Source organism: Euprymna scolopes, chromosome 25 (genome assembly GCF_053919585.1).
Source record: "Euprymna scolopes isolate OS-2025 chromosome 25, ASM5391958v1, whole genome shotgun sequence".
Classification (NCBI taxonomy): Eukaryota; Metazoa; Mollusca; class Cephalopoda; order Sepiida; family Sepiolidae; genus Euprymna; species Euprymna scolopes.
In genome coordinates, this window is record NC_136506.1 from 59,771,316 (window position 1) to 59,796,565 (window position 25,250).

Genomic DNA, 25,250 nt, shown 5'->3' on the forward strand with positions numbered 1-25,250 from the left:
TTATAAGCTATTAAACAACCATGACTCAGCGGCAAAAGCGACAATTTTTTTTCGACCACCGTTTCAAGCTCCACGTCCTCGGAAAAAGTCAGTTGACAGTTTAAAGGCTTTGAAATCACTTTCGAGCGAAGAAAACAAACATGGAACCTTCCTGTGTTGAAAAACCTCTGGCAACGTTAACGGTAAATATACCAGCATTTAATCCTACCAACTTAAAGACCTGGTTTATCCAAATCCAGGCCCTTTTCGACGCGAAGCGGATAACGTCTCAACGAACCAAATACTGTTACTTGGTGGAAAAACTCCCGGCAGGCGTCGTCGAAGAGGTGGCGGATTTATTGGAGAATGTGCCAGAAGACAACCCATATGACGAACTTAAGGAGACCATCTTACGACGGACAGGCTTTTCAAACGAAACAAGGTTACGCAATCTTTTCACCCAAGTAGAATTGGGAGATCGCACTCCATCACAACTTTTGCGATACATGCGTACATTGCTAGGGGACAACAAAATGTCCGAAAATATAATGAGAAGTCTGTGGCTGGATAAACTTCCAGGCACAACAGTACAAATTCTAGCACCCACAACGGAAGAGACAAATATTGAAAAACTCGCCGATATGGCAGATTGAATCCATGAAAATCTGAGGCACCGCAAAGTAAACTCAGCATAAGCACAGCAGAAACAGACGTGCGACGACGATATATCGGGACTAAAAATGACGGTCGAAAATCTCACTCGACAAGTGCAGGAATTAATGCAAATAAACCATCGTTACTCATTTAATAAACGATCGAAGTACCGAAAACGAAGTCTTAGTAGAGGTCGAAGCAACACACGGGAACGAGCGAACGAAATCTGTTTTTACCACAAAAAATTCGGCACACAAGCTCGGCATTGCACTTATCCTTGTTCTTTTAAAAACAAGAATCAGGGAAACGATTATTCCGGCCAGTCGAGACGACGACTGTCGCTGGATTTTCCACTAAAGGTCGTCTATTTTATATTCGTGATAATAATCACGGATATAACTTCTTAATAGACACTGGAGCTGAAATCAGCGTGATACCACCTCTACGTAAACAAAAAGCTATTCCACAGCCTTACCACCTCCAAGCAGCTAATGGCACACAAATACCGACATACGGTGAAAAATATTTAGACGTCAATCTCGGCCTGCGCCGCACATTTCCGTGGATTTTTACCATAGCCAACGTGACGACACCAATATTAGGAGCAGATTTCCTAGCACGGTTTAATCTATCGGTAGACATGACTAGTCGCACACTGACTGATAACCAAACAAAAATCGTAATTAAAGGTATCACCACAAGATACCAGTCTACTGGGATTAGTTCTGCCTTACCTGAAGAGACGTACATTTGTTGGCTGTTTCAAAAATACCCACAACTTACTCAGCCATTCAAAGTCACGGATAATATTAAACATAATGCAAAGCATTATATTAAAATGAATAGACAACCCGTCTATGCCACCCCCAGACGTCTGAAGCCGGATAAGTACAAGATTGCAAAAGACGAATTTCAACGCATGTTACAACAGGGAATTATCCGACCTTCCAAAAGTGCGTGGTCATCTCCTCTACACATGGTACAGAAAGCAGACGCGACAACATGGCGTCCATGCGGCGATTTCAGGAGATTAAATGCACAAACTGTACCGGATAGATACCCTATCCTACACATTCACGATTTTGCAATTGGACTGCAAAATGCCACAGTATTTTCCAAACTGGATTTAGTAAAAGCATATTACCAAATACCGGTGGCGGATGAAGATATCCACAAAACAGCACTGACCACACCATTTGGACTTTACGAATTCGTCAGAATGCCATTCGGACTTAGGAACGCTTGTCAAACCTTCCAAAGGTTAATAGACGAGGTTTTCAGGGACCTTCCATTTGTATTCGCTTACGTGGACGATGTCCTAATTGCTAGTAGAAACCTCGACGAACATAAACAACACTTGGAACAAGTTTTTCAAAAACTGTCCCATTACGGTTTAAAAATAAACTTGGACAAATGTATTTTCAGTCAGCAAGAAGTAAACTTCCTTGGACATTCAATTGATAAGGATGGTATATCACCATTACCCGAAAAAGTAAGCGCCATTACGGATTTTCCACAACCTACGTCTGTTAGACAAGTTCGTCGCTTCATAGGTATAATTAATTATTACAGACGATTTTTACCCAATTGTTCCACAATCCTTGCACCGTTAACGTCATTATTGAAGAACAAAACGAAAAACCAACAATTAAAACTGGAAGGATCAGCTTTAAAAGTTTTCCATCAAGCTAAAACTGCCTTAGTCAATTTCACAAAATTGAATTATATTAAGGACAGCGAAGAATCGAAGCTTACACTTACAACAGACGCGTCAGATATAGCTGTAGGAGCAGTTATACATCAACTGACAGGGGATGCAATGACCCCTATATCGTTTTTCTCAGCCAAACTGAGCAAGACACAGACAAAGTACAGTACCTTTTCAAGGGAGCTATTAGCAATTTATTTGTCAATTAAACATTTTAGACATCTGTTAGAAGGAAGAAACTTCTGTATTTACACTGACCATAAACCGTTAACATATGCACTGCATACGCATGTAGATAAATATGGTCCAAGAGAAATCAGACACCTTGATTATATTGCCCAATATTCCACAGACATCAGATACGTCAAGGGGCAAGAAAACATCGTGGCGGACGCATTATCACGAGCTGCAATAACTTCACTAAATTCCAGTTCGTTAACTATGGAATTAATTGCACAAGAACAAAAGACGGACAAGACACTCACTGACGTACAACAGAAAACGTCTTTGCAACTGAAGGAAATGCCCGTACCTTTTAGTGTAACAACACTTTATTGTGATACAGCAAAAGAACAACCGCGTCCATACATACTGCCAAGCATCAGACGACATGTTTTTCTACATTTTCACAATATGTTGCATCCAGGCAAACGAGCCACTGTAAAAATAATAACAGACCGCTTTGTTTGGCCGAATATGAATGCAGATATTCGAAATTGGACCAAGACGTGTGTATCCTGTCAGAAAAATAAAATACACAGGCACACGGAGTCACCGCTGGGCACTTTCAGTGCGCCTGATGCCAGGTTCACCAATATCCATGTTCACTTGGTGGGGTTATTACCGCCCTCAAAAGGACACACCCACATTCTCACCATAGTCGATAGGTTCAGCAGATGGCCAACAGCCATACCCGTGAAAGACACATCGGCGGCGACAGTAGCTGGAACAATACTAAAAGACTGGATAGCAATTTTTGGAGTACCGTCAATACTCACAACGGACAGAGGTTCGCAATTTCAATCGAAACTCTTCGCAGAGTTCAACCAATTGTTGGGAACAACCCACATAAAGACTATTGCTTATCACCCTTCGTTGAACGCTTTCACAAACAGCTAAAAACTTCTTTGGCTACGAGTCTTAACAACGCGGACTGGTCAGATAATTTACCATTAATCCTATTAATGATCCGAAACACAATAAAAGAAGACTAACAAAGCACACCAGCGCAGCTTGTTTTTGGATCCGTAGTCACACTACCTGGACAGTATTTTAATGCATACACAGATATTTCACCCACGGCTACATTTGTGACGGAATTAAAGAACAAAATGTCTTCTCTCAAATTTACCCCCACCAGGAGGGCTGACAAACAAACATATATACCGAACGACCTTCACACATGCAAATTTGTGTTTATCAGGAATGATGCGGTTAAAAAGCCATTTTGTCCAAATTACACTGGACCATACCAAGTTTTGGACAGAAGTGAAAAATATTTTACTGCCCAACGGAAAGACAGGAAAGACAACATCGCAATCGACCGAATTAAACCAGCATACATTGAGGAATACCCTCAGACAATTTCCCCACCAGAACAAATTCCCTTAGAACATGGGAGTCCAGCAGAAAATGACGAGGACACCAAACCCACGACAAAAACGGGTAGGAAAGTCCACTGGCCGAAACATTTCAAGGAATACATTACATATTGAAAAAAACTTTTTTTTTCCAATCTGGGGGGAGTATTTGTGCCAGTTGACACTGTTAAATATTCAAATTTAAAATCGTTAAATGCAATTTAGGCGCGCAGTTCAATTGATTGTTTTGGCGCGTTAAAAAAAATGAAAAATGACACCCACGCAAATTCCGGCGTGACCTTTATATACCAAAGGTGCGGACCTAGTTGAAAGCACCCCATGTGATGTCTTCCGTCCAATGGAATTCCTCCTAGGACATATTTTAAAACTGATTTTCTAGAGCTCGTTTGGAGCCGATCAAATCATATATAAACATGCACAAACACAAAATCTATCTCTTTAGTCTCTTAGCTTTTCGAGCATTCTTTCGTCTCTTTAAACTCTTCCGACTCATTCAACGCTTTCTCATTAGGACTTGCCACACGTGCAAACATCAATTATTTCATTTCCACTGCATTAATACTCTCTTTTAACAGACGAACATTAATATTGTCTCTGTTACATATTTGAACATTCAAAGAACACAAAAAAAGAGACTCTCCATCTTTCATATGAACTCAAAAAAAAGGAACTCTGAAATATTGAGAACTATGTTTTGCTTGTTATTGTTTGTTATTTCTATTCCGGAAATAAACCTCCGTTTGTGTTGCACATAAGATTTCTTATTTTTATTATTTGTGGAGGAAGTCAGTTCCCAAAAAAAGGCAAGGCGACCCCCACACATGACTCCAAGGCATTTACTGAGGAGGCATTAATGATATAAAAACATTCCAAACAGGAGTAACTCTGCTAGAGAAGAACTGGCCACGTGAGCAAGGATGATGTTAGACCTGCATCTTCAGATCATGTCCCCTGAGCTGGAGCGAACATACAATTGCCACAGTTGGTGCAAGATCTTTTATGGTGAACATTATCGAAACCCCTTATTATTTTGTAGGTCTGTAATATATTGGTACATTGTCTGCAGAATTCAAGAGAAAGGCAAATTGGGGATGCCCTGTACAAGTCTTGCTGCTCTATGCTGGATCTGTTCTAGGGCAGCTTTTTCTTAGTTTCGGGCATCAGACCACAAAAGCAAATCCAAGTGTGGGCGGATTAGGAACTTTTAGAGAAGCAGGAAAATGTTGTGCTTAGAATTGTAAAGGTGTGTTTGATGTCTCCGAGATCCTGGTTGGCTTGGAATTCATCAATTCATCATGCTGAGTGAAAGACAGCCTTTGATCAATGATCACATCAAAATCCTTCTCCTCATCGGTCTCATTCAGAGTGCAGCAGCTACTGTCACCAAACCGCATGGTGTATGAATGTTTGGGATTATTATTAGCTAGATGCATTGTTGTACACGTCTCGGGATGATTCGCACAGGAAGAAAAATAATTTTCTCGAAACTTTTTAGAATGAATGGTGATTCAGATTGTACCTTTCCCTCGTCACACCGGAAGTCCGATGATGTGCTTACATGAACAAAAGGGGGTGGGTGGGGTGAGACCTGTAACATGTCGAGAGTAAAATTCAAGCTAATTCAATAGTTTTCTTCTACTGATATTTATAGTAAATAAATCTATACATTAGAAAAGCAATAATACTTTTTATCGCTTAAAAACGCATCAAATAAATATCGCGTGAAATCTAACACCCCCACAAAATAGAAGTGAATGAAATCGCCCACAGATAATTGCTGTTATGTTTAACTCCCACCGAAATGTTAGCTTTGTTCAGCGTATAAATTTTTAACATTTCAATCACGAGTTTTGCAAACGCGTGTAAATAATGCAGACGTTTTGTTTAGTCGATTTAGTTATCTGGCGTATTTGATGTAAAAGACGCAAAAGATGTTAAGTCGGATTTCGGCACGCAAACTGTACAATCCGAACCTGTGATAGAAAAGCCATGTTCTTGTTCGACTTTGTGGTGGCAGTCGGCGGCACGTTTTCCCCCTTCGTTGTCGTCTTCCCTTTTTTTTGATTCGTTCATTTCGAATGATTTTTTTTTTTAAACGTGGAATTTACTCGCATTTCCCCGACGGACCAACTTTCCACTCTGGTCCCAAGTGAAAGGTATAAACTTATGAATGGATTCGTCTTATTCTTTTCTCAATTTCTATCACTTTTCTTTCGCTAATGTTGCGTTTGGCTGCGCAACAAAAACAAAAAACAAAACAAATCCGCTTTCTTTCTCTTTGTTGTATTTCTCTTTGAATGATTGCTTGTTCTCAACACACACACACACACACACACAAAGATATTTAAATTTCTGTCGTCGGACTTTGTTTTTTTTTTGTTTTTTTTTTTCCTACTTTTTATTTATAAAAAAAAAAACATTCTTTTCGTTTACGCAGCACAAACATTAAACATGGCTTTTTATTTTATGAATTCTTGATTACTTTTCTAATTTCGTATACACACTAATAAGTGCTTAAATAAAACAGTAAAACGACATTTTTCAAGTTCTGTTTAGAATTAGAAATTTACAAGAATTATTTCGCATAAGATCCGCAAATAAAACCCCAAATTAACATTGAAATAAAAAAAAATAATAACAATACATAAAATCGACTTTTTTTGGATAATCGATTGAAGCCGACATTTTTGTGAAAGGCAACGATAAATGTTCATAAAGTTTATCAATTAATAAAAATCAATATTATGAATACTTACACCAAGTCTGCATTTCTCGATTGTGATATTTCTGTTTATATATATATATACCCTAAATGAAACTTTTTTATTATTTGATATTGGCGGTGTGCAAGACTGCAAGATTGTGAGTTAATTTTTTTGTTTAGAGACAAAATATAAAGGATAATTTTTTATGTTAGCTTTTTAAAGTAAAAATTGGTGTTTGTACAGTTGAACATCTCGGCATATATTCATTTTAGGAGAGTTCCGTCTGCACAAGGAAAGTGTTAAAAAAAAACAACTTCCATCATCCCTTTAAGAATGACTTTTTAAATTCGCCGAGGACTGTTATTGCTGTACACTTATATATATATATATATATATATATATATATATATATATATTACATATAATCTGTGTGTGTGTCGAAAAATTTTGTAAGTTTAGATTATTGTCAATCAGCGTGTTTTTTTGACAAAATTTCCGGTAGAAGTTAAACAAAGTCCACCAGAGAGATCGTTGTCTTGTGTTAAATAAAATCCTCGTTAAACGAAGAAAGACAATATTTTCATGTTCGCATTTATGGGTGAATTCTTTACATGTAAACAAACTTTAAATAAAAATAATTATCAATCCAAATTTTTCACATTTTGATCATGTCATTTCTTTTAAAAGGTAGAATTATGAAGAGAGAAAATAAAGAAAAAAAGCTCCAGTTGGCATGAGTTTATTTACTTTCTCCGCGTATCTTGTTCAAATAAATACACATTTTATCCATGGCGTCTCCGTCTCATGCCGCAATATTAGTCTTTATTTCAAACTTTTGACAAAATTGAAAAGACCGTTTTTTTGTTTGTTTTTTTGTTTTTTTTTAATTTGTATTTATTTTTATTTTTAGTCCTTCCTGATTAAAATCTATGTATACTTTTTCATGAAAAAACAAAAAAAAACTGTAACCAAACCATAAAGATATTCAAAACTACATCGGAGTAACTTTTAAACGTTTCCTTTGTTAAAATATTATTTCTTTTGATGAATTTGTTTTTTTAAAATTAATAGATGAAAGATAAATAATACTGTATTTGTATAGACAATAAAGAACTTAATTTATGAAATACTTAAATAAAACAATTTTATTCATTGACAATTTCTTAGGTGATTTCGCCCCGTGCATTGTTGTCGTGGTTGACACCCGCGCGAATAGAAAGACTCCAACGGGCGGATGATGTCCAGTGATCGAGGTTCGAGCAGTAACAGTTCTGCGGTGGTGGCGACGGCGTCAACGGGGAGTCGTGGTGGTCGAGGTAGAAGAGGCACTACTGTCTCCTCCGTCCGTGAAGATGGAACTGCCGCCACAACCAGCGTCCATTCGACCGATCATTCCCAAGCCACTGCCCGTGGGGGTCCACCACCACCGCCGCCAAGTTCATCCAAAAATATGAAAGCTATGAGTACCAGCTTAAAACGGTTAGTTCTTTCTTTCAATTTTTTTTTCCTCTGCAAGAAATCGCATCAAACATTTGGAAGCATCACCACGTATCCGTTAATGGGAATTATTCTTTATATATATATATATATATATATATATATAATTACAAAGGGAGTCACCAATTATCAAGGCTCGGAGGCCACTTCAGAATAAGGGTGTACAGTAGCCATTTGGACAATAGCGTAGTAATCGTTAATAGTGGAAATTTGGTGTAATTTGATTAAGAGGACGGTTCAACAAGAACTTGTTTATGTTGAACTTGAAGATGACAATATTGTAGTCCACTGGGGAGCAGAACGGTTCCATAGGCTGGCAGTTTTACGAAAGAACCTTTGTTCATGGAATCCATTTAGATTTAGGCACTGATAGAGAGTGGGGAAAATTATTGGTAGTGGTTTTAGCTAACTGAGTGTCTTTTGTGAAAGTTTGGTAAGGGGGAACCATAGATTGCAGCTCAGACAAGCACTTGCCATGAAAATGATACTGCAGAGACAGGTTTGCAATGTTTCTTCTGTGGAGAAGGGGTTGCAGGGAAGAGGAAAGGACATCACCTAGGTTACGGAGTTTGCCTTTAACTATTTCAAAGCAGGATAGGGTGCTCTGAGCAACTCCTGCCCAAATGTTGCAACAGTACTCCATCCTAAGATGTACTTGGCTCTTATAAAGATAGAAGATTGCATTGGCAGTGAGATATCTACTGGAGTGGTAGAATGATCCACCCATTTTTCCAGAAACCTTGGCTATAGATTTGATGTATGTGTTCAATTTTAGGTTGGGAGTGAAGGTCAGACCAAAAAGCTTGCCTAAACATGAAGCGTCCTCAAGACGAGAGCTGTCCATTTCAATTGGGGCCAGATGGGGGTCAGAGTGTTGATAATGGAGAGATAAGCTTGGTTTTAGCTGCATTAAAATTAACCAGCCACCCTTTTCCCCATTGCACCACATGCTCAAGATCAGAGGAGAGAGAATTGAAGAGGTCTTGGTCATTGCTGGCCTTTGAAGTGTTGCCATAGATCGTAGTGTTGTCTGCATAAAAGTCTACAAATGATCTAAGAATGTGATTTGGGAGATCACTGAAGATGGATGATATTCTTATATATAGGTACGGGCAAAATGAATGCCGATGCTCAAAATGTATAAACATTTTGACCCCTCCCTTTACTTAAAAAATTCACCAAAAATCAGGAAATTAACCAATTTTAATGAAATTTTCAGTATTTATCAAATAATGATCGCAGAATATAATGAACAAATTATTTTTATTTAAATCTGAGTGGAAATGTATTATTTTGTTTAAACAAAAATACCTTTAATAAAGTTATGGCTTTCAGTAGTAAATAAAGAACGCAAGAATTTGTTGCTTTTTTTTTTATATAAATAAAGCATCGTAATTTGTAACAATAAAAAAATAATTTTTACAGGAACATTACGAAAAGTCCCTAAATCCGTATTAATGAATTCGATATAACTGGAAGAAAAATGAATTTCTCGAACTACCGATATTACCATTGAATTAAGCATTAACACAAAAAAAATTATAATAGCAAAAATATTTTTTTTTTTTTTTTTTTTAAATTACAGATTTCGCATAATTTTTATATGCAAGATTTTAATAATTTCCTTGCTCGTGTGAAACTTTTGGTGTAACATAATTTTTATATAATCTCTAACAATAATCAAAAAAAAATAATTTAAAAACAGGAACATAAAAAATAATTAAATTAAAAAATGATAAAAATTGATACAAACGTTCAGAATACGAATGTGTGCATGCACGTTTGAGAAAAAAAAAAAAAAAAAGAAATCGGACATTTCTACCTCCTTTTATTATCATGACTTCATTTTGAAACAGCGTTTCGATTGGCTGAAATTTTGGGCCTCCTTATAATTGTGTTTACAAACCATTATTTGTTGCGTTTTTGGTGAATGGTAAATTACTTGCTTTTTGAGGGCTAATTAAGTTATTTTTGCACAAACAAGATTTTTTTATTTTTATTTAATTCAATATCTTAGGACTTTACAAATTATCTTTGAAATAGACCCAGAAAACTAATATTTATCTTTTTAAAGGATTTTTACAAGGAATTTATTTAATTTCAAAATTTAGCTGAATTGAATTGAGTAGCTCGCCGTGAAAACATTTTTCATGACTTTTTTTTTTTTTCATGTATATAAATATTTTTTTCCTTTTGGAAATTAAGTTTAGTCCTTAATCTTTCAAATACAATCAAAAAGTAGTCAGAAACCTACAAAAACTTATGATAAATCGGCTTTCAAAACTACGTCCCCCTATTTTTGCCCGCTCATTTTTGCCCGTACCTATCTTATTTACTTGTTTCCCCATGAGATCAGAGTTCAGTTAGACACAAGGTCAGTTTTAATGTAAGAAAAATCCATCTCTTCCAAAAAGTAAATTGCCTCCATCTAGAAGGATTTCCCTTTTACTGACTTAGGACAGAAATGTATAGTTTTAATTATTTATTTGCAAGAAATAAAATGCATTTTAACAAATTGGGCAAAAGGTCATCAAAAGTGTCTGTATGTGTTGGGTCATTATCCACAGTCTGTTTATCCTACTAAGAACTAGAATCATTGCAGTCACCACAATGCCCAGACTCTACTTTGCTTCATACTAATGTATATTGCCTGATTTTAGGGAGTCTGTTTCTCTAGGTGTGTCAGAATTTTGGGGGAATTTTCTGTATTTCATGTATTTCTTTGAGACGAAAAAAAAAATCGAACATTCAATTTTTTTTTTTTTTTTTTTTTTATAAGGCAAAAACTGATAAGTAAAATGGGATCATTTTTCATCTAAAGTGACCCATATTTTTTCATGCACAAGGCTTGCCGGCTCACGCGTATGTGTTGTTTTTACATTTTATAGCCCTTTTATCCATCTGTATTTCAAAACAGGGAGAAAGCAAGAAACACTGGCTTGCTGACACCGGTTAATGCTTACATAATGGTGGTCTTTTCAAATGGTTGTTTAAAAAAATTCTTTTATTTAAAAAATACATGGAATATAAAATATAAATATGGACAAATTCTCATAAATGAAGAATAGAAGCATCCATTGATTAGTCTTTTATATAGGTAAGTGATTTTTTTTGAATTTATATATATTTATTATATTTAGATTAAGTTAAAATTTGTTGAATTTTGTCAGATCTTTTTTAAAGAAAACCGATTTAAAAAAAAAAAAAAAAAATGTATATTTTTCGATAAAACCTTTTATTATTTTAAAGTTTGGACTTTGCTCATTTTATTGAAATAAAAAATTAGGGTTTAAATTACATTATTCATATTGTTATAAGCTTCGAAAGATAGTGAGTCTATTAATCACTCCTTTTTTAATAGCGACTTCTGACACTCCTACTGTTTCTCCAAAATTGAAACATTGTGAATTGGTACAGCAGGTTTTTCCTTACTTAAAAAAAAATAAAATCACTACAATTAAAGTTTGATTTAAATAGTTTTATTAAAGTTTTGTAAATATATTTTTAAAAAAATACACACGTTGCCGAAAATCCAAATGTTGGTTATTTTATATCTATATATCAATAAAAGTGAAAGTGTGTGTATTTTTTCCCTACACAAGAACTCTGTCAATTTTTAGTCTACAGACTCGAAATTTGATATACCGGGTATTGAGATTTGAGAACTCTACCAAACTCCTCCGCCAATTTTGTGTCTAAACACTTGAAATTATAGGTATAGATTCTTTGGACATGGATCTAACTTAATAACTTAATTTGAGCCCAAAACAAATGTTAAGGGGTCATAACAGGAGTCAAAGTTAAAATAAATTTGACCACTTCAGTCTCTTCCAAAGTACTCAGACAATTTCTGGTCCAAACATTTGAAATTTTACATAAAGGGTATTCAGAGATAGGGCAAGCTTTTTAATCGGTTTGGGTCGAAAATTTGAGTTACCAATATATAAATGTATATATTTTTGCATGTCTGCCTAAAACTTTCAACAGAGGCGATAGATTTTCACAAGATCAGTATCGTTTTGAAGTTCGGCCTTTCAGACGAAAAATATCAAAAAATTGGCTAAAAACATTAATATCTTCACCTTCAACTGGGCATTTTTCTACAAGGGGTGGTTGCTTTTTTCGCCGATATTTTCGAAAGTCATCCTCTCCTGTCGATTGTCTAGCCTTAATTAAAACCTGCGTCACTTCCAGTTTGGTGGTGGTTGTAACAGCAAAGACGTCAAGTTTTTCCCCCTTCTTTTCCTCCTTCGCAGTACGGGTTCAAGCCTGCCTTTCTACTACCACTTTTTTTTTCTTGCTCAACATACACCTCCAAACAATTGGGTAACGCCGGGCACCCATGCTAGTATGTTTATAAAGACAGTATGTGTCAAGGTGAAATTGAAATCTACCATAATCTGTTCTCTCATCGGCTGGGGTCTTTATACCTTTCTTTGTCCAATATTCTTTCTAATTGAAAAGTTCAACATTTTTCACTCCAAAATATATTTTTATTCTTAGCAAAATAATGCTTTATTAAATGTTAGTTGTACTGAATTATAACAATTTTTTTGAGAAATTATTTTATTTTAGTTAACTTTTTTCTTTCAAAAATTTTTCAGCATTCAAAAAGAATTAGCAGAAATTACATTGGACCCACCACCAAATTGCAGGTGAGTAAAATATTACTCTTGTGAAACTTGGTTGAAATTAATTAAAAATTTTAATTATATTTGCAATTAAATAATAGAATTTAATTCTTATTTACTTTCTTTTTGCATTATAATGATAACTATGAAACCGCAATCTCAGTCTTGAAAAATGTTTCGTTAAATAAGTGGATTTCAAACGATCTCTATGCAAAGTTTTTTATTTTTTCAACACTTGAACATTATTGGATGACATGAAAATGGACATGCTGTTGTCTTTGTTAATAACTAGGGAGATACACTGTAACCTCCAAGTGGTCTATTTCGGGCTCTTTTCTACAAGTGGCTATTATCTGACCAACATCTTGAATGAATGATTTGTTGATGTTGAGATGTTAATTCCAATTTATTTAATGAACAGTTACAAATTACAAAGTTACTGAAAAATAATTCCTAGTCAGTTTCTTAGATTCCTTCAACTAAAATAAATCATAGGTAGCAATCTGGTGATTGTGTTTTGATAAAAAATGTTGAAATATCTTAATAATTTGTACCCCCCTCCCTCCTTGTTTAATTTACATAATAGAAAAGTGTTTAACTAGCAATCAGGATTGCAGAGTCAGATGGTAAAAATCCGACTCTAGAATTCGTAGGATGACGTCTCCGACTTTGAGATGTTCGATTCCTGACTCCTATGTGGAAATCTATTCTGCCGATCCATATACCAGCCTCCCACACACAGCAAGCATTTTATAAATATTTGCTCTCAACTGAATTCAACTGCCAAAAACTTGCTCCTGCGCACCTTATAGGGAGATAACAAGGTGAGTCTGATATGGTCGGGGGTTTCATTCAGCCAATCTGCCTTCACAGCATCAAAATTGAATTCGCCCTGATTGGCCAGAGTTCAAAACAACAGAATTTGCTAAAAAAAAAATAAATTGTCACAAATCCGGGCAATGCTGGGTTAGCCTACTGCGAATCCTTGCAAATAATTCTATTTGCAAGTTGTCTCGATTTGATGGAACGGATTAAATGAGGATCAAACCACACGTAACCCCTACAATGCTATTTCTTCCTCTCTTTTTTTTTTTTTCTTTCTATTTTAAACCATACACATTACGGCTTGTATTGTTTACATTTTGAGTACAAAATCATAAAAAATCTTTTCTTTCTGTTGTTAAATTCATCTGTCATATAAAATTACCATTAGTACCAGTGGTTTCAAATTCAAACAACGTGATGAGCACATCTATGTTATTAATTACAACTTGAGCGGAGTGCTTGACTACAAAATATCTAAAAAATTGAGAATGCCATATCCTTATCTGGATGCATTATAAAACGTTAGTACTGGCGGTTTCTTTTCCTCTAAGGATTGGTGTAAATTATCTACCTCTCTGCATCCTTATGTATGTTCTCGTATTTTTAAGTTTAAAAATATTTCTATTCCTCAGTTTAAACGTCTCCAAATTCTTTTCAATTTTTTTTTTCAATTTAATTTTCAAAAGTATAACTTTCTACATTATCTCATCTTTTCTTTTCGAAAACAATTATCGAGCCTAATGACCATCTATTCATCAGTGTAAGTGCTTTCAATTTATTGTCAAGAATGAAATAAAATCAGAACATATCTAAAATATGTTCTTAGAATTTTACTTTTATATACTACTAGCAGGGGGGGTACCCGGCGTTGCCCGGGTGTTTGGAGGTGTGTGTGCTCGGGCGGGGGTGGGGGGTGTTAATCAAAACATAAGAATAATCGAAGTAAGTATAAAAAAAAATACAAAAAAAAACTAACGTAAGGCAAACGAACGATGTTAAATGTAAAACTTGGACAAAACAAAAAGAAAACAGAAAAACGAACGTTAAAACTTTAAAAAATCTGAAAAATAAGCCCCCCCAACTCCCCCACCCCCACCAAAAAAAAAAACATGTGAAAGATGGTTTCGGGGGAGTGGGGGGGTACCCAGTGTTGCCTGGGTGTTTTTGTGTGTGTGTGTGGTTGGGCAGGTGTGGGGGGGGGGCGTTAATGATAACCTAAGAATAAGCGAAGTAAAAAAAAAACTAATGTAAGACAAACGCGAAACAGAAAAACGAATGTTACATGAAAAATGGCTTAAATAACGCTGGTCCAATATTAAAATTTAAAAAATCGAAAAAAAAGACATTTCACACCATGATTCGAACCCAAAACCTTTAGATAATGAGGCCGCACTCTAAGCAACTGAGCTAAGACGACATCCATGAAATTAGGTCGTTTTTAAATCTTTAAACTAAATCAGGTTCCGACGTCATTTGCGCATGCGTAGAACTGAACTTGTCACGAGAGGACGGTTTTTGCTGGACCCCCCCCCAAAAAAAAAAAGAAATCAATTTAAGTAGACAGCATTCGTTTGATATTTGAGTCACAAACTTTTTTTTCATGTATACAAATATTTTTTTTCCTTTTGGAAATAAGTTTAGTCCTTAATCTTTAAAATACAATCAAAAAGTAGTCAGAAACCTACAAAAACTTATGATAAATCGGCTTTCAAAACTACGTCCCCCATTTTTGTCCACTCATTTTTGCCTGTACCTATCTTATTTACTTGTTTCCCCATGAGATCAGAGTTCAGTTAGACACAAGGTCAGTTTTAATGTAAGAAAAATCCATCTCTTCCAAAAAGTAAATTGCCTCCATCTAGAAGGATTTCCCTTTTACTGACTTAGGACAGAAATGTATAGTTTTAATTATTTATTTGCAAGAAATAAAATGCATTTTAACAAATTGGGCAAAAGGTCATCAAAAGTGTCTGTATGTGTTGGGTCATTATCCACAGTCTGTTTATCCTACTAAGAACTAGAATCATTGCAGTCACCACAATGCCCAGACTCTACTTTGCTTCATACTAATGTATATTGCCTGATTTTAGGGAGTCTGTTTCTCTAGGTGTGTCAGAATTTTGGGGGAATTTTCTGTATTTCATGTATTTCTTTGAGACGAAAAAAAAAATCGAACATTCAATTTTTTTTTTTTTTTTTTTATAAGGCAAAAACTGATAAGTAAAATGGGATCATTTTTCATCTAAACAAATAAAATCTCCTGTTGTAAATTCTTTTTATAAAGATTAATTATTAATAAAGTCCTCACTACAATATTTGCTATTATACATAAAGTTAAATGGGAAAAAAATATATGTATTCCCCCCACCTTTTTTTTCCAGCAACGCAAATATTTACAGTCATGTGAACAGTTTGCTTTAAAAAAAAAATACTTTTTCGACAAGATTGTCCCTTTTTGCTTTCTTTCCTTCTTTCTTTCAGTCGGTGAGCGAGGGGGTGGGGTGAGGTGGGTAGCATGAGTGGAAGGTGGTTCAAACAACTGCTCTCAACTGAATTCAACTACCAAAACTTGCTCCTTATCGGAAGGTAACAGTGAGTCTGACATGGTCTGGAGTTTTATTCAGCTAATTTGCCTCTGCAGCATCAAAATTGAATTCTCCCTGATTGGCTAATTTGGTAAAATCATTTGTACATATTAAGTAATTTTCCATCAAGTTTCTCACACAGGGTGAACTTTGGAATTGACCTTGTGTCAACTGATTCTCAAGTTTAAACAAGGCAATCGTGAATACCACCATACGCCATGCAATTGGTTTCTTCACAAAACAATATTGTTATCAAATATTATTATTAAATATTATCAAATATTATTAAGTATTAATATCAAATATTATTATTAAATATTATCAAATATTATTACCAAAAAATAAAAAAAAACAACTGAGTGGATTTGGGTATTGATAATATCCAAATCTACTCAGTTGTTTTTTCATTTTTTGGTTTAAGTCACCAACCAAACAAATGGAATCACTGAGGCAACCGGGAATTGCCTGGGATTGCCCACATAATAAAAAGCTCTGACTTAGCTCTATTTTAACGTTTTTTTTATGTAAATTTCGACCATTATAGGTCATTGGGTCACAGTCTTTTAATGTTGACTCTCTCAATAAAACTGGAGTTGGAGAAAATGCGTAAAGTAATTTTTGGACTATAAATTATTTTTAATTATCTTTATCATGTTGACAAGAAAGTTCTTGTGGTTTTTAAGTTTTAAATTCAGATGACCATATCTTGGCTCAATCAAAAATTTATTGATTGAAATAAGTATCATCAGAATCAACACATTTTTACCAACGCAAAGCAAGTGTATTTATGCCAGTAACATAAAAATCTTGCGTTTTGGTGGCAATAAAGTCACTAAAGGCATTTTGATATCGCTTTGGTTTTTTAAAACATTTCTGATACAGAAAGTTGTCGATGCTTGAAAAAGTGGTAGTCGGTAGATGAGAGATCTGGAGAATATTGTGGATCAGGCAGAGTTCTGTAGCCCAATTTGTTCAACTTCTGCACGGTCGGTTTAGCAACATGTGGTCGAGCATTGTCATGGAGAATTGGGCCTTTTCTGTTGACTGAACGTCGCCGGTTGTCGTAAAGAACTCCCTTTTCATCGCAAGTTACAACCCGATCGAGAAACGGGTTTTTGTTATGTAAAAGAAGTGAAGATGACACTTCATGATGGTGTTTCTTTTGGTTGTCGTTTCATTTGTGAGGCCCCCATTTGTCAAGTTTTTTTTGTCTTTCCGTTCTCTCTCAAGTGATTGGAAATTGTCGTATGCATTACATCTAATTCAGAAACACGTTCTCTTACAATTATGCATGGATTGGCTTTGGCTAAGGCTCTTAATTGATGGTTGCCAATTTCCGATAGCTGACCATTACTCATCTTCAAGACTGTTATTGCTGCCACAAAATTTCTTAAACCACCATTGTGCTGTGCATTCAGTAGTGGTTCCTGGGCCAAATGCTTCATGGATATCGCAAGCTGTTTCAGCAGCTTTTCAGCCTAGTTTGAAGCGAAATAAAATATTGTGCGAATTTGCTTTTTTTTTCTACCTTGTATTGAATGTTCTGAAATGAAGACAAAATTGTTTTAAAATGATTGTAATTTAAACAAATTCGATAGAACAAAAATTCTCTTTAAAATGATATTTAAAGTAAAGGTATTTTAACGAAAACTTATTTGAAAATATATCATTTCAAATCAAAATTAAAAATTCTGCAAGGACCCTAACCCGTACAAACTAATATGCATATCAAGAGCACATCCTTCGAGATGTACAATCCCCCCCCCTCTCGGTTGGTAAATATATCTTGATTTCAGCTTTTTTATTTGCCATTGGGTACTCTATCTCTAATAGCTATATTCTATCCAACTGAATATTTAGGTGAATTTTTTGAAAATTCTAGATTATAACATAATTTATTGTATCTGTTTTGCTTGTTTTTTGTTTTTTTACACGCATATGTAATAGTAATAAAGAAATTGAAATGAAATATGTTAGATGACAATTGTTTTTTGTTTTTTTTACACGCATATGTAATAGAGTAATAAAGAAATTGAAATGAAATCTGTTCGATTACAATTGTTTTTTCAGTGCTGGACCAAAAGGTGATAATTTGTATGAATGGGTTTCAACAATTCTTGGTCCTCCTGGCTCTGTATACGAGGGCGGCGTATTCTTTTTGGATATACACTTTACTCCAGATTATCCATTCAAACCTCCGAAGGCAAGTTCTTTTCTGGTTGTTTGTTTTTTTTTGTTTTTTTTTTACCCAAATTGTATATTGGTTCTGATCTTGACAATATTTTTTGTATGAAATGTGTACACCAATCTTGATGAATGATAATGCTGTTATGTTCTCATCTGTGAGCAGTCCAATAATAGTTCTTTAGATGTACTTACGTATATGGGTATCTATACGTGCACGCCTTCATTGTCTTGTCTAACACTGTTTCAGCGATGGTAGTGTCATCTATTGCTTGTAGATCGCCTCATCTGTTTAATTCAATGAATAAACTACTTGTGCATGAAAAACACAAGTAGACTTTGCTGAGTTCTTCAAGGTTTTATTGGAGAGAATTTACTTAGAGAGAGATCATTAACTAATAATTATTTCATTAACTTAGTTTTCTAATTTGAGAAAAGAGATGCAGATGGACGTACGCAAGGTAACATTCTATTTTAGGCACCGCCAAAACTGGGGGGACAGGTCAGTACTTTTTGACGGACCGTCTTTTTAAAAATCTACCAAAAATCAGGTAATTATCCGATCAATACGAAATTTTCAGCGATTATTAGGAGAAGAATGAAGAGTGTACTTATTTTTCATAAACGATATTTATATATATATATTTTTTTGCTTACAAAACCCCCCCTTGTTTTGAAGTGGGAACAAATATGCTTAAAATAATCATCTGAAACTGAACAAAACATATTGTGTTGTTGTAAGGGACAGAATTATAGATTAAAAAAAAAAAAAAAAAAAAAAATTGTTTGCATACCTTATTTTGACGTCTGAATATCAGAACTTCGATTGTGTTTAATTATCCCGCTTTTGAGTTTTGAAGTGTGAAATTCGGTGAATATGTTAAGTAAAATAATTAATTTTAGTTAAGCAAAACAAAAAAAAAAAATTTTTAATATTTATACGAAAAAAGGCATTTTAAAATTTTTGATAAATAAATTAACAATTTTTTTTTAGCGAGCCGAATAATGCATGACCATTATTAAACAGGGCATGCTTTGAATAATCGATACAAAAAAAAAAAATTCGATAAATATTGTGCCCTTTGTGTTAAAAATAGCATCATTTTTTTCGATCTCGTTTGAAAACATTTGCCGCCTTTCGACTACGGTGGACCAAACGCGCTGAAATATTTTTTTTTTATTCTGCTTTAAATTGCCCCCCCCCCATTTTGGGGAGCCTGGCCCCCACACACATACACATTAAAAACCAAACTCATACAAATGGTCACCCATCTGGTACTGGCCAGCCTCAGCTTAATAATACATTGAAATTTTCGTCACTGAAAAATAAGTTTTTTTGGCCTGTTTGGTCTTCCATAGTTTTCTTATCATCAAAAGAAAACGTAAACAGAGTCGATCTGAACTCTACGTCGACGCGAAATATTTGGTTACCTATATGAATAAGTGGAATTATTTGAAATTCAGATACTTATATTATAATATTTTTGCCTATTCTCTTAGAAAATCACCCTAAATCTTAGTTAGACAATAAATAAATTAATTATTTCAAAAACCCTTTTTTTTTTAATATTTAAGTACGTTTTTTGTGCAAGACAAAAAATGTCAATTGTTAACTTTTTGGGAAAATTTAACTTTTAAAATTGAATTAAAAATAGTAGAAAAAGTTTTACATTATTCTGTTTTCTATATAAAATTCAGGGTTTTATCTTTCTGGAAAAAAAAAGTTACTCAGAAATAATGGATTTTAATAAATGTAATTTCGTTTTAAAAAACAACAACAACTTGATTTTTCAGCCATTTTTGGCGGTGCCTATTCTATTTAGATCATTAGTTTCTACACTGTCTAGCTACATCTCATTCATACTGATTATAAAATCTTTCAAAATTCATTCATACTGATTATAAAATCTTTCAAAATGGTACCAGATTTATTCTTGTAGTTTAATTAGTCATCAAATTATGACCATTGAAAGTTTGTTAGAAATTAGAAAATGTGCAGTATTGTGTTTTTGTCAGTTGACGAAATACATCAATCAATTTGATCACTTCTGCTCATATGCAGCTTTCCTAATTTCCACAGTTTGGCACCAAATATAATCAGTTCAAACCTAGATGCAAATCTGATTGGATCAGCTTATCTCCCAGGAGACAAGATACAAATTTGCACTCAAGACCAACTTGGACATTTCTACTGCTATACATACCTGCCAGACAAACTTGACTTATATTGTTGCATTATTGTTGATTTAATTGCTGAAAGATTGTTAGTATTTTATTTTTTTTCATTTCAAGCCAACTCAAATAGACACGGGTGACTCAAGAAAATAGTAATAGCATCTCCATATTCAACTTGCATTAACTTTCCTCTCCACATGTTTTATTCAAAAAGATAATTTTCAATGTATAACAACAAAAGTGCAGGCTTTAAAACAAGTGAAAAATCTTTATAAATGTATCATGATATCATAATGAAGTTAATAATTATTAGATCAAACCAGTCTAAACTTTGAAAAAAAAATCACATGAAAGCACATTAAAGTTTATGTCAGCAGCTAATACATTGAATCTTAATAATTCATAGCAGAAATCTAGGTTTTTCTTTTTAATAATCAATAAAAAATTTAATAATCAGTAAAAATAAAACTCTGATTTATCATGCTAAAATAGACTAAAACAATTTGATAAGAGGAAAAAGTACTTCATTTACTAAAGTTTTTAACTTGAATTTTTTTTCTTTTTGAAAGATCCTATATTAAAACCGTATATCAAGTTCAGCAAATTAATGAATGTAACTAATCTTTATATGCATGCACAATATGACTTGCATCAAATTTGAAAGATGCTAACACTTTTTTCCATGTAAAATTAGAAATTGCCTGTCACCAAAACTAGTAATCTAACTCTAAGTAGCTGTGAATAAAAAATACTTGTACATTTTATAACTAGAAAAAGTTAAATTTTGTTTGTTTTAAAAATAACCTTAAAAAAATGAAATGATATCACAAGTTGAAATTGAAAACTTCTATATATTTATATTTAGCCATTTTCGCACTCTAACCTCTGCTGATTTGTGATATTCATTAGAATGCTTCCCTTGCCAAAAATCGAGTACAATAAAATTTAAACGAGTTTTTTAATCAAAAAATTTGGCAAATAAGGAAATTGTATGTATTTTTTTTTTTATTTTTATTTTTTTTTGCTTGTTGGGTTTTCTGTCTGATTTTTGCTCATAGATTCTTTTTGAATATACATGGGAAACTTGTTTGATTTATTTTAGTGGAGTAAAGAAGCATCTGAAGACTCCCTCCCCTCTCCTTGAGCATTAATGTACTCGTGAATAAATAAACCTCTAGTCACATATTTATGAAATTTGGAACATAGTTCATTATACCCCCTTTTAGAGAGGCGAAGTAAGCAGAACTACCACGACTGAGAAACAAGGCCTAATGACGTAACGCATAGTAGGCAAAGCAAACAAGATCTGTTAAGCAGTCAATCTGTCCATAATGAATGACACTTTTTTGAGAAAAGTATGAAAAACTTTTAAATATATTGAAAAAAGAAAAATAATAAACACAATTTATACTTGAATTTAATTTTATTTAATATCAATTAAAAAAAAGAAAAAAAGAAAAACAAGAATTACAAAGAAAAGTATGCTGATCCTGCATTAAAAGATTAACATTGCAGTTTATCATGGATTATAATATATACATATGTACATACATACACACACATGTACACACTTCCACACCTGAATCAGAATCAACACCTTAAAACGCACACACACACATGCACAAAATTCCTCCCATCTCTAAGGTAACACATTGAACAATACCAACCTTACTTTACTATGAGACCAACAACACTAAGATATACCTAGAATCACAGTGTAGTATCTGTTCTGATATTATTCTCTCCTACCCTAAGTCAGTGGAGGAGAAATCCTTTGTGACTGAGACAACTCTTATTTTTGTGCCTATCCAGAGCCCCCCACCCCTTTTGGGGAAGAGGATCTTTCCCACACTAAAAACCAATCCTGTGTCCAACCCTGCCCATGTGGGGAGACAAATCGAAACACTAAGAAATATATGTTTATTCATAAATTTCGTTCTTTTATATCAACAAACGTAATTATCAAATTATAAATATTATGAATATCCCATCAAAAACGAGAACTAAAATGAAAATCACAATAAAAAGAAATTAAAATCTAAAAATCAAAATTGAATGACACCATCCCTACCAAATAATGAATTCTAAATAGTTTACTCAAACTATAAGACGGAACACACATTCCACAAAACAATACAAGGAAACACATACATGCACTCACACACAAACACATGCGCACAGATGCACTTATATGACCAAGCACGAGTGCGCCCCACATCTCCACACAAGGAAGAAGAAAAATGAATAAAGAAAAGGAAAAAAAGGAGAAACGTAAAAAGCAAAAAAACAGCAGCACTCAATAACGATGGAGTGACTCCCAATAAACAATGGAAGAAGAGGAACGCACCCAACATTTACAAATCTTGAAAACGTCATCAAAATGGTCAGCTATTCAACATTTTAAATATTTTGAATATTTAAAATCTTGAATATGTTACAAACTTTCTGAACAGGATGTTTTACATCCGAAATGCATTAAACCTATTTCAAAAAATGATTTCAATGACGTAAAAAATTATTACAATGATCTAAATTCAAAAAAATTAAAAAGGAAAATATGAAATAATAAAATAAGTATAAAAAACATGGCAAATGTTGGTGACCCCACGCCTCAAAACCTCTGGCCTTGATGGAAGGGAGACAAAAACTTGTTGCTATGGTTTCAAATGATCTGAAATAGCAGCAAGGGGAGACTCTATTCCAAATATTTCTCATATGTTATATCTCCCCTGTTTTGTTTTTACATAAAGTAAATTTCAGTGTATAAAAGATTATTTGATCCTGGAGATATTCATAATCGTATCCTATTTCCAAAAGACGGGAAGATATAACATGAGAAATATTTGTAATCAAGTCTCTCCTTGCTTTTATTTCAGATCATTTGAAATCATATAGCAAAAAGTTTTAGTCTCCACTCTATCAACAAGGCCAGAGGTTTTGGGGAAATATCAAATATTTGTAATTCATGTGCAAAACTAGAAAAACAAATGACTATGATTGAGACATTGGTAAAGGTGTAGTATCTTTCCACCCCACAAAAAATCCTTTATCCACTAATATAGGTTTTCAAGGGTGCTGAAAACGAAAATAACAGTTAAAATCACAGGAAACGAGTTGTTTCCAAGATGTAAAGAAATTATACTTTTAAAAAGTGGGGATCACTTTTCTATATTAATTTAACGTAAAATGAACACCAACTTCATAGCCACCTGTGGGGGCAGGCAGCTTATTTTTTTTATTTGGTAATTGTGGCTTGGTAGACCAATACAAAACTTACCGTTAAAAAACTTGTCTGTTTTCAATTGTGCTGATAATGAATATGGCATTTAAATTTTCTGCAAATAAGTATTTTTGGTGTATTAAGCAATGTAATTCTTTGTTAGAAGTGGTGACCACTGCTGTATTTGTACATACACGCACATAATTTTGCTCAATTTCCAGAAAAATACTTATTTGCAGAAAATTTAAATGCCATATTTGTTTTTAGCACACCTGAAAACCTATAGAAAACAAGTTTTTAAGGTTTTTTTTTCATTACATTTTCACCCCAAACAAGGCAAATTGCCACTTTGGTGTAGGGGGCTACTATCAGGGGCAACAACTACTGGGGTACTATGTAGGGATTTGGGCAGCAAGGTGTCGGTTCACGTTACACTTGAACTTCTGCACGTCAGTACTGTTGGAAGCAGGGACCTGGAATGGAATTCCAGAGTCTAGCGGTTCTGGGGAAGAAACTATTGGAGTAAAAAGATCTTTTACATCTAGGGATCTCTACAGTGTTGGGGTGGGATTTAGCAGCCTGTCGGGTTTGTCGAGGGTGCACACGTCGTGGGGGCACAAGTGATTGCAGTTCGTCAGAGCATTCACCACTAAAATACTTGTAGAAAAGGCAGAGGGATGCAACATTTCGTCGATGGGACAGAGGCTGAAGCTTAGATGCCAGTTCAGGGCCTATCAGGTTTGCGACTCTCTTTTGAACCTTGTCAAGGAGCAAGAGACTAGTAGCAGATGCACCAGCCCAGATGTGGCAGCAATACTCCATACATGGGCGAATGGTGGCCTTATAGAGGTACAGGATACTTTCGGGTGTTAGTAGTTTTCTAGCACGGTAGAGATAGCCCACCTTTCTTGCAGCGGCCCTGGCAATGCCTTCAATGTAATTGTTCCAACTCGTGTTTCCTGTGAACGTTAGGCCAAGGAGTTTGAAAGATGGACTCTCAGATAAAGAGTCGTTGGCCATTGCTATGGGTGGTAGAGAGGGTTTCTTGTAATTATTGAATGAAACTAGTTTAGTCTTGGCAGCATTGAACGCGACCAACCACTTTTGTCCCCATTCCACTACAGATTGGAGGTCTTCCTCTAGTGTTTCTGCCATTTCTTTAGAAATGTGTTCATTCGTCTTCCTGTCGTGCCTGCCATAGAGTGTAGTGTCATCAGCATATATACCCATCTCAGAGGCAATGTTGTCGGGGAGGTCATTTATGAATATCAGGAACAATAGAGGTCCAAGGATAGAACCCTGGTAGGTTTTGTGTTGGTCTACCAGGCCAAAAAAACAGATCCCCCCCCCCCAAGGTGGCCATAAAGTGGGTGCTCATTTTACGTTAACTTGATATAGAAAAGTGATCCCCCACTTTTCTGAAATGATAATGTGTTATCTTAAGGGCAAATGTCACGTAGCCCACTACACAATTCAGGTCATTAGC

General features: G+C 34.5%; 1 protein-coding gene across 1 annotated transcript in view; it reads left to right on the forward strand.

The window, feature by feature from the left end:
- The first annotated feature begins 5,704 nt into the window (after positions 1-5,704).
- Positions 5,705-25,250, forward strand: part of LOC145247371 (ubiquitin-conjugating enzyme E2 E1-like) — a 40,257-nt gene continuing 20,711 nt past the window's right edge. The window contains exons 1-4 of the mRNA XM_080109051.1: positions 5,705-6,098; positions 7,815-8,126; positions 12,749-12,799; positions 18,256-18,388. Coding sequence (XP_079965177.1) covers positions 7,882-8,126; positions 12,749-12,799; positions 18,256-18,388 — 429 coding nt within the window. The 5' untranslated portion in view covers positions 5,705-6,098; positions 7,815-7,881. The remainder of the gene's footprint in view (positions 6,099-7,814; positions 8,127-12,748; positions 12,800-18,255; positions 18,389-25,250) is intronic.